The sequence below is a fragment of the Odontomachus brunneus genome, unplaced genomic scaffold, assembly GCF_010583005.1.
Source record: "Odontomachus brunneus isolate Ranch 3 - 2012 unplaced genomic scaffold, Obru_v1 Obru_scaffold_102, whole genome shotgun sequence".
NCBI classification, from domain to species: Eukaryota; Metazoa; Arthropoda; class Insecta; order Hymenoptera; family Formicidae; genus Odontomachus; species Odontomachus brunneus.
The window spans coordinates 266,678-277,363 of record NW_022639552.1 but is presented as its reverse complement, the minus strand read 5'-3'; the positions used below and the strand labels follow the sequence as shown (position 1 = coordinate 277,363).

At 42.5% G+C, this 10,686-nt stretch overlaps 1 protein-coding gene across 17 annotated transcripts in view; it reads right to left on the bottom strand.

Moving 5' to 3' along the window:
* LOC116848927 (E3 ubiquitin-protein ligase MYCBP2) overlaps positions 1-10,386 on the bottom strand; it is a 299,038-nt gene extending 288,652 nt beyond the window's left edge. For all 17 annotated transcript variants that reach the window (XM_032825540.1, XM_032825543.1, XM_032825547.1 and 14 more), the window contains exons 1-16: positions 9,997-10,386; positions 9,489-9,552; positions 9,168-9,404; positions 8,916-9,069; positions 8,634-8,836; positions 8,239-8,556; positions 7,986-8,153; positions 7,671-7,889; positions 7,359-7,560; positions 3,757-7,265; positions 3,402-3,669; positions 3,008-3,294; positions 2,596-2,921; positions 2,400-2,506; positions 2,103-2,312; positions 1,779-1,923 (exon numbers count right to left, since the gene is read on the bottom strand). In XM_032825540.1, coding sequence (XP_032681431.1) covers positions 1,779-1,923; positions 2,103-2,312; positions 2,400-2,506; positions 2,596-2,921; positions 3,008-3,294; positions 3,402-3,669; positions 3,757-7,265; positions 7,359-7,560; positions 7,671-7,889; positions 7,986-8,153; positions 8,239-8,556; positions 8,634-8,836; positions 8,916-9,069; positions 9,168-9,404; positions 9,489-9,552; positions 9,997-10,091 — 6,512 coding nt within the window. In that variant the 5' untranslated portion in view covers positions 10,092-10,386. The remainder of the gene's footprint in view (positions 1-1,778; positions 1,924-2,102; positions 2,313-2,399; positions 2,507-2,595; positions 2,922-3,007; positions 3,295-3,401; positions 3,670-3,756; positions 7,266-7,358; positions 7,561-7,670; positions 7,890-7,985; positions 8,154-8,238; positions 8,557-8,633; positions 8,837-8,915; positions 9,070-9,167; positions 9,405-9,488; positions 9,553-9,996) is intronic.
* Between the last annotated feature and the right edge of the window lie 300 nt (positions 10,387-10,686).

Here is a 10,686-nt window from a genome sequence, read left to right as displayed (position 1 = left end):
ATATATATATATATATATATATATATATATATATATATATATATATATATATATATATGCATTAATGAAAAATACGATTCAGAGAGCCACAGGCGTGCCACTGTGATTAAATATCGTTAAATATAGATGTGCTAATCACAATCCTGTTCGAAATCATTGTTGTCGTCATTATATAATAAATAAAATATTGGCTAGTGGTAAAAAAAGAAACCGTATTGCGTATGTACACGGTTTTATGTTTCTTTTATTTAAACATGAATCTATATGGAAGGTGTCCCAATATACGCGTCCACGAATGCAATGTGTAATTCTTTGTACCAGGAAAGGAAACTTTCTTCTCTCACAAAATTGCAAGTTGTAATTACGAGTTCTTAAATGAGAGCGATTTAAAGTTCGCGAATGAACTTTCTAGGTTGTACGTGGCTGAAGAAACACGCGCATCACAATCACTGAAATCGCGAGAGATCACATTGGATGTGTAAACTGTTTTTCTTGTCAAAGATTTTCGCACGTAATATCTAAATATTATCATCATTATGGATAAGGCTTATTTAACACGAAGACTCGTTTGCGAGAAAAGGACTAGACAAGAATTTGTCAAAAATACCGATGGTGGAGTGAAATGCGTAAATAATTGTTGTAAAAAAAGAATTTCGAAAATAATGAATAAAAATTATTTGCGTTATTGCATCGAATAAATATCATACAGTAAATGTCGTATTTTGTCAAACAATCGCATATAACATTTTTTTAAATAATGCAGTAAATTAAGGAAGACGACACTGAATACAATACCGATTTTTATAGCTACACAACAGGTTGCTGTTGCGTCAACATAACCGAGATGATTTATGTTGAGCTTGAATTTTATTCATCGATAAAACTCTATTTGCATATGAAAGAACTTTTGATGCACACAATATGCGCACAAGAGAATCTTTTTATATCCTGAGAATAAAATTCTCACGTCTGAGCCAAATATTTAGACCGTGATAATAGGCAATCAACTTATTGAATTATGTGTTTTTCGAACAAGAGCAGATAGTTACGTTAAATTTTTAGCTGAAAACTTGCTAAACGTAATTAGAGGATTGGATACTATGAGAATTTTTAACGCATTACTTTATGCGAAAATAATGAATAGTATTGAGCTATCATATATAACCTAGTACAAACACCAACTACCAATAACATAACATCAATTTTATAATTTCTTACTTAACAATGTAAATGCAATATTATAACGTAAATACTATGTAAGTTACATTATTGAGTAGGAGATAATATTGATGTAATGTTACTATTAGTCGATATTCACTACAAGCTAAGTGAGATAAAATCTTTGGCGAAATGCAAAAGAACAACTTACACATTCAATATGATTATTCATAATTTCAGTAATTACGAAATGCACGTCACTCTCTCACATATATACATACATACATACATACATATATACATACATACCTAGATATATATATATATATATATATATATATATATATATATATATATATATATATATATATATATATATATATATATATATATATATATATATGTATATATATATCTATGTATACATATATATATGTGTGTGTGTGTGTGTATAAGTTAATTCAACATAAAAAATATATAATTTTCCAAATATAATACAACGTGTATCATAATATAATAATAGCGATGAAATTTTTATGACCCTTAATAGTCCTAATACGGTTTCTTTTTACCAGAGAACATTCAAGCTTCGAGCATCAAGATTAGCGTTGAGTACTTACCTGTACGGAAGCACGCCGTCGAGAGCCTGGGAGACCGTGGGAGGCGACGCAAGTGCGAATCCTCGTCCAAGTAACGTTGAATGTACAGAGAAGATCCTCTTTGCTGTTTCCTGCATCGACTCCGAGTCCTCTTCAACCTCCTCCGCTAGAAATCATAATAACACGGATCTATCTTAAGAAGCTGCATTCCTCTTTACACAATTAAAATAGTAAAATATCAGATTAGTTTTTCGAAAACAAAGCGAATATATCGTTATCATATATATGTAGAATTAGTGGATCATATTATTTTAAGAAACTGAAGTTAAATTATATTATACTTACATGATACTGGAGGCAATGACAAATTTTTCTTCATGAGACTAGCAGCGCACGCTCCTCCAAGGAAAGATAACTCAATTTCTAGATTCTTCAGACCATGGCCGGACGTTATCCAATCGTAACCGGTAACTAAACACTTGAAGCCGTAGGTGTTGGAACTCTCGTTCTTCACATAATCGGATGCGGTTTCCAAAGAAAATATCACTTCGTTTCCTAAACAATACGAAATAATTTACTGAATGCGTTACAGTCAATTATATGACATCTATTTGCTACTATCGATGTTCATTATAAACATACCTGGTAACACAACGGCGTTTTGAGGCCATTGACTTTGAACATTGCTCAACTTGTGCAACACCGGCCAGTACAGAGGAATGTTCTCGCTCGCGGTATTCGTGACTGACCTGTATATATAGAAGTCAAAATTGAATACTAATTTAAAATGTATTTATACAATACACTCGCGTATGAGTACAAAAGTATTGTGTCCTACCCGGCAGTAGAATTGGGAATGATATTTGGTACATATAATTGCAGGTAATCCTCCGGTTGCGATGTACCGCATTCGGCGGTGAATTCGACAGTTAACCACTTGACTGTCTCTGGAAAAGTAACTTTGTAATACGACACTGTAGCTGGTTTATAAGGATGATCGCTCTCAAGCCAAGTATAATGATGACTGGTGGTAACCGGAGGAGCAAAGTGTGATTGAGTTTCGCTGTCTTGAGATATTTGAGAAGTTCCCATTGCAGATAACAAGTTCAGAGCTGCTACGTGTGGCAACATCTCCTGTATCAAAGTGAGGATCTGCACGCTACTCTGGAGGATGCAAAGAAAATAAAGTTTGCATTTAATACCTTGGTCTCTTTCACATATTTATCGTGAAATCCTTGAAAATTACTTACTCTGGGATCTGACGTAGCTAAGGGACTAATGTGCGTCATCACTAACGGCAAGAGGGTCGTTACGAAGGTCGCATTACTGAGGACTTCATTGGCTATCACTTCTTCCGCTCTCTCCCTCGCCAGAGAAAAAATCTCGTTCGACCGTTGAATGATGGTCGAAGTCATGGCGAGAGTGCACTTCCTCGCCTGCACTTCCGCCATTGCCTTGTTCGTGTGCTGCCCGTCGGAACTTTGTGGATTTGAATAATATAAAATGTGTGGTATTTGACCTCTGGTTTGCGTGGTGCCTGCAATGACGGTAACGCGACAAATTAACATATTAAATCGAATGGAAATCAACGCATCACGTAACACTGCGAAGTATCTTTCACGAGTAAACTCATTTTAAACGCACCGTTGAAACTCAGGGAACAGGCAGTAAATGTAAACGTTGTGCCATCCGCTCCTTTGACAACGCTCAAGCCGCCGTCGCCGTTACTGGTCCGTCCTCCGCGGTTTCGCAATCTAATAGCATACTTCACGTTCTCTTTTATGAGCACTGGTTTGTCAAACTTCAACTCTACTATATCGTTAACGCAATCATCCGGTCCGAAGGTTCCTCTCGTGAAGTCTAAGCTACTCCAGCGTTGAGTATGCGATGGATCGTTGCCGGTATTGTTTTGCTGATATGAAAGTAATATCACCAGCATATCAGCATATAATAAATATGTAGTGAAGGATAACGAATGGTGAATCAAAGAGTTACTTACGTCGTCCAACAGCTCCAACTCGTAGTCGTACACCCCCGCGCCCCCGTAGATGCCCACGCCGGCGATGACAATGCCCGGCCTGTCGACAGAGAAGCAGATAGCGTCGGGCGAGCCGTTACCGGTATTCCACGATCTCGACTGATTCGTTCGCGTGAACCTCGAAGGTGTGGTGTACATGAGCCGACCGCAGGCCGCTTGCAGTTCGTCTTCGTTCCCACTCGACTGCGCAGCCAATTCCGCTATGACTCGCGCCAACAAGTAACAGCAATGGAGAACCAATTCCGGCAAGGACTGGCTCTTCTCTCTGCACAGGTTTTTCTTGATCGGTATCAATATCAAGTCCAACAGTCTGTCGAGGACCTCGCGGAACGACCAGTTCAGCGTCTCCTTGCCAGAGCTCTCCGCTTCGGACTTGTAAGTGATCTGCTCAACCAAGATCGGATATTGGTGCGTCTCCGCGGCACTCGCCATGAGCAAGCCGGGATTGTTATCGGCCGGACTGAACTGTCGTTTCATACTGTCGCTGCTGTCCGTGACGTTATTCAAAATCGGGAACGTGCACCTTAATCGTATCGCGGAATTGCACAAGGAAGCCAACACGGCGGAAAGAAGACGATCCTTCGTGGTTGTACCTTGCTCCTTGTTGATCTCCGATAACAGCTCGCATAAGGAGGTCCATTTTAAATACGCGGTAGGGTAGAACGCGTGATAACAGGACACAAAAGTCTTGTGACACTCGTCTAATATGGTGCTCGCCATTTTGTTCCCCAGAATTCCGCTGGAGCTTTTGTTGGACCGTGTCTTACCTTTGTTCTTGAGATTGAAAGGTAAAGAATCGGACAGAATTTGACGCAACAACGAGCGTACTTCCCCTATACATTCCGCCAAGCGTACCGACTCGAGAGGGACCTTCCTGACGGCGTGGTTAGGATAAATTTCGTTGGTGTACGTTCTGATCAGTCGTAAGCTAGCCTTGCTTATGTACACCAAGCGTTCCATCTCAAGTAGCGCGTAAGTCGAGGACGCGCTATGCACGGCCGCGTCGGCTAATCCTGCTTTCAACGTGTTCCAGCTCCACTGAAGGAGAGATATCAAGGACTGGAAGCACTCTTTCGTCACAGTCCTGCTAAAATCTCTTTTCAGCACGTAAATCGGCTCGTATTCGTCTCTCTGTCTGTTTGACGTCTGGTTCTCGTGCGTGATGACGCGGTACAGCAATTGGGGAATCTGACCGGCGTTGACATCGGTACCGTTGTTGGATCTTTTGGAAGATTTGAAGTAAAACATTACCTGATCCTCGGCTGTGACCATCCCCTGCCCACCGGAACCGCAGTCGCTGGAAGGTCCACTGACCTTGACCCACGCTACGTACCACTTGTTCGCCTGCAAGGATACAGCCTCGTCAAACAAGATCGAATACTTCTGCCTTGGGCCACACTCGTACGGGATTTCGTCCGTCTCTGCGAGAAGCTCTCCGTCGTTTTCCTGATCCCCACCATCAATGCCGATGTCGAAGACCTTTATTTTCGCCGTGTACTCGCCCCGACCGCCAAACAAACCATATCCCCCCAACAAAATGTCTGTATCTGGCATAAATCGGATCGCCTCGATCGAGTGAGGAGAGTAGCCCCAACCTCCTCCATGACTTTCGAATCTACTGACCGTGGAGAAGTCCTCGCGACTGTAAATCTTATTGTGTATCAAATGATTGTACTCATTCTCTTCGACTATCGATAGGTTTTCGTCTTGGGCCTGGGTTAGTGTGTCCAGGCAGGCCAACAAGTTCATCGCGGCCTGAGAGCGCGTGACGTAGCAGATCGGCACAACCGGGAGCGCCAGGCCTGGATTGAGTATGGAAGCTTCCAAGCCGGGTATCGTCCTAGCTTCCGTCGATATTATGTTATACAAGCTGATCTCGTTATTCGTCGAGTTGAAGGTCCAGATTACATTGTATAGAGGATCCAAACACGCTGCGCAATTGCTGAAGTCGACCTGATCTACGCCACTGTAGCTGTTGCAGCTGCCGTCGCGTTTGCTAATCACCAGACTCTTGAAAGAACTGGCGTGCTCGTTTTGGTGGGGTATCAGGATGATGCAGTTCTTATTCGCCATAACGGTGCTCCGCGTCAAACTGATAGAATTGATCTCGTCTATCTTGATGTACGTCTGATCACCAGCCGCGCCAATCCACGTGGCTCGTCTACCCCATCGAGGCCCGATATTCGGTACTACGTTCGGGAAGCTGTGCCACGGTTGAGATCGGTCAGCGCGACGGTTCGCCTGAGAGTTGGTGTTGGTGGACTCATTCTGACCGTTCCACCAGTTCATGCCGAGCTGTCCCTTCTGATACGCACCAAACGTATAAACCTCGCCCTTCGACGTGAGAATGACGGTATGATTGCTCCCGGCGACGATCTGGGTAGCGATGGTCGGCAGTTTGACTTGAACCGGTCCCGAATGCGCCACCAAGTCCCCGACGCCCAACTGGCCGTATATGTTACTGCCGAACGTGTACACCTCGCCATTTTGCAGCAGCAACACCGTGTGATGCAGGCCGCAGGACACTTGGATCACGGGGCTCTCGCTGGGCACGAGAACTCTAGCCGGTGATATGCTAGCGATTCTCGCCGCGTCTCCTCTTTCCACATCGCTGCCGCCGACGGTCTCTTCGGTCACGAGATTACCCAAGCCCGACGCCACTTTGTCCGGAAATCCTTTCTGCGCGATGCTCGGGCCGGGCGCGCGCTGATTGTTCGATCCTTTAATTTTCATGCCGTATTTCACGGTGCTCGGTCCGGCTTTGCATCTCTGCCGCTCCTTTATTTCACCCAGACGTCTCTGCAGGTATTCCCGAAGATTCGAGCGCGATATGCCGTTGCTGCAACTCTTCCTCGCGCACGTACGGCAACATCCGCACTCTGCGCACCCGCTATCTCCTTCGCCACATCCGCACTCTTGACCGGGATACCGGTCAGGACGTATGCTGCTCAAGCATGAGATACTGTAGCCGGTGCACTCTCTGCATATCGTGCAAACCATGCAAACGCGATGCCGCCATTGATGCTGCCCTGGTGGACACATGCCCCTTGTCTCTTCCCAATTCATATAATTCACGCTCTCCTCTTCCGCTACTATGAGTTCGTCCTCCCCCGTGCCCATTTCCATCGCGACCACCGACATTTCTTTGTTAACCGTATGCACCGTTGCTGAATCACGACCACACTGTCCTTTATTGTTTATACCGAACGTATATAGGTGGCCTTTATTAGTTAACACGGCGGCGTGAGCCTTGCCCAACGATACGCGAGTCACGCACACTTCCCTCAGATCGGTAACTAATCCTGTAACTGCGTCACTGTGCAGTGTGTCCTTGCCAAACATCAATAGAGAACCGTCTTTTGTCACTAGAGCGGTAGATCCATTGTTGCAAGCAGCGTCCACGATAAACTGACTTTCCACTTTCGCCATTTTCTTTGGTTTTACCGGTTTTGGTTGTCTTCGAACTTTATCTGAAATAAGACAGATATATTTTGAATATCCAAAGCACACACACACTGATATCTAAATATTTTGCGAACAAAACTATACACAAAAGAACTTACTACTGTCTCCATCTTCCCCGCGTCTAGCAGTACCAGCGAATAAAACAGAGCCGTCTTCCATAACTATTACGACATGTTGTCCATCGTGTCCTACCGCGAAATGCGTAACCCTCGGACCTTTACCCAAGGTAAGCTCGAGCCAACTATTAGGCCTTGTGTTACTCTTCATACCGAGACAAGTGCCTTTTCCACTATATAATAACTATAAAACACAACGTGATTTCAAGATGAAACAAATTATACACAATGTAATGCTAGACAACAGTAATTACATGGCAGCCGTTAAAAACCATTCTCGCACACAAAACCTACCTTTCCTGATACTGTTTTCAATAATCCAAATTCTTTCCCTGCTGTAACTATTGAAATTTCATCGTCACATCCTGAATTCAAAGTATGTACCGATTGTTCCTCATCGAATATCGCGTACCCAAATATATCCACGCATTTTCTTGCCAATTTCAGTGGTAGTTCAGAGGTAACCGTTACAGGATTACTCAGTGTATTTATAGTACGTACTACAAAGCCTTCCTGTTGGGAAAAGATTAGAGAATTGATTGCATAAACACCTCAAAGTCATTAGACAATACCGTACAATACAGTCTTTCATAAGATTATGACAATTACATCCTTGCCCGCTGTTATCATGCCTAGATTTTCACCGTCGGAAAACATGACAGACGATGACCAGTCTTTTCCTTCTAATACAGCGATTCCTTTTACCAAGAGTGTTTCTGCATCAATAATCAATAATTCTCTCTGTTTCCTGGGTGCACATTTGAAGTACAACGAACGCTGCAAACGAAACCTTGGATAAGCGCGACATGTTATTTATTATATATCATTGTGCGATCGCAAGCATTCATTATGAGAAACCAACATTCGCATAGCCAAGCCATCCTGTTTCTGTTGGATAAAAGTCTGCCTTATGTATATATGTATGCCCCCATATCGTACCACCGTGGCCACTTCCGATCTTCAGTAGACCACGATTCGTGTGCAAATACAAGTACTTCCCGTCGCTCACAAAGCTTCGTTCATTCAAAACCATATTGTTCATCTCACTTGACAACTTAAGCGTAGAGGTATATATTTTAGAACACTTAGGAACTCCGTACGTAATCCAATCTGGTCTCACAAGTTTACCTAACAAAACGGCATGAATACTTTTCTGCAGATACATTAACACATATGGCATCTGAAACCGAAAATTAAACCTTATAATATACTGCAGATACAACATTACGCAGCAAGGCAATACTTGTGACAAGGTACCCGAATATTTTGTACTGCTAATGCTCTGGGAGACATGAGCAGAGCTGCTATCGCCGCCAGCAGACGTCCAGTGTCACCTCTCACCACAACAAGGCTCAGTAAACATGCACAAGCGACAGCTGTCAAGTGACTGCCATCATTGGCAGCAGCTGACTCAGGACCGTGAGATGTCGCGAGATCCAATAACAGATCGAACAGTGGATCTGTAGAGAATTAATTGTTAGGACATTTCAAATGTATCAATGTCATATTCGGAAAGATTAACTATTCAAAGATACAAACCAATAACGTCATCTGGTTCGGACTTGAGGCCTTCAGGCAATTGCCCTTGTAAAACATCCAATAGAGCTGACAATGCTTTTGTACACAAGATTGGGTCAATGGTTCTACTTTCTCGCATCAATGTAAAAACACTTTTTAAACCAATACCTACAACCTATAATTTAGAAAAACTTATTGTAGCTGTTATAAGGATATGTGTGTGTGTGTGTGTGTTACAAGAGGGCATATACAATAATAAAAAGATATTTTTACCTTGGGTAAATTTTGTATAGTAGATATCCTATCTTCATCGTCACTGTCTGTGTCTATTGTGTCACTAAGTTCTGTTGGGGGAGAGGTACAGTTTGATCTATAAATCTCACTTGATGTTTTTGCATGTTTCTCTAAAATAGCATGTCTCACACTAGCAAACACAGCGAATGCAGAGGCATTACAAGATGTCTCTATTTCTGGGGGATTGTTATAATTCAATTCCCCATTCAAGTCGATCTGTGTGCACAAAATAAACACATGAGACAAATGTCAAAATGCATCTTATCCATAGGAGACAGAAGAAACAATGGCTGCTAATACCTTTTTTTTGTCTCGTTTACGAATACTCTTATTTCTTTTACATTTCCTCCATTCTCCTTTATTCCTAAAAAGCATAACATAATAATATATTTAAGAGCTTGTGTACATATGAGTATATATATCCATTGCAAAGATGCATTTTATGAATATATAAAATGTATAAATATAAATTTTGATACAACAAATGAAGAGGATATAGTCGACAATAAGGGCACAGGTGAAGTGATTTCAGTCATTCAGATAAGATAATACTCCACACACAAACAACTTATCATTAATAAACAACGGAATTGAGGTTAACATCCCAAAGCGACGGGACAAATGTGTGTGTAATTAATGGCCAGGGCTATTAATTGATGATTTCATTGAATCGGCAAGCGAATCATTTCATTGCGAGCGATTTTCAATCGGTCAATGACGAGTGAAATGAATTAATGGTACAGTCACCACCGACAGCGTCAAGTAAACAAAGCTCATTGGAGGTTATACGCCAGCATTTTGGTCGCACCTTTGCGCCTCGGCGACGTTTTTGAAGAGATCGTAAAAACATTTGGCATAATTCTCAGGCTCGGGCAGCAGCCTCTCGTTGTCCCCCGACACCATGACTCGCGCGAAACTCTCGGCACATGAATCACCAAGTCATTTTCGTAATACTATTGATCGTTGACACTTCGGTCTTCCCCATGTGATAGCATTACGCGTTCCTTGAAAAGAAAGACGCCGGGGCGACGCGCAGAGACACGCGCGTCCCGTTGACGCGTGGCTCCGATTTACCGCGAAAAGAGCGATTCCTATGTCGTTCCACTCTGCCGGATTCAAAAATCAAACGTCTTCGTCGCGTGTTTCGCGGAGTTTGTCTTGAAAGTGCCAGACGTGTGCCGCGAGTACTGCGCGCGACTTCGATTATCGAAGTGAGTTATCGCGAACGATAACTCCGAGCCCGCGAAAACCGCGCGAATTTCGTAAAGCGAATGGCACGCAGAAAAGGCTAATCGACCAATCGTGGTCGATAATTTTTCTCACGGTCCAAGAATGACCGATTGCAATTGGTCAATGTTCTCGCTGCTGAAATTTTTCCATGTGTCCGCGCAGAGAGATGTGTAAAGTCAACGCGTTTTCGTGCATATGTAAATGCGTCATATATAAATATTATATATATATATATATATATATATATATATATATATATATATATATA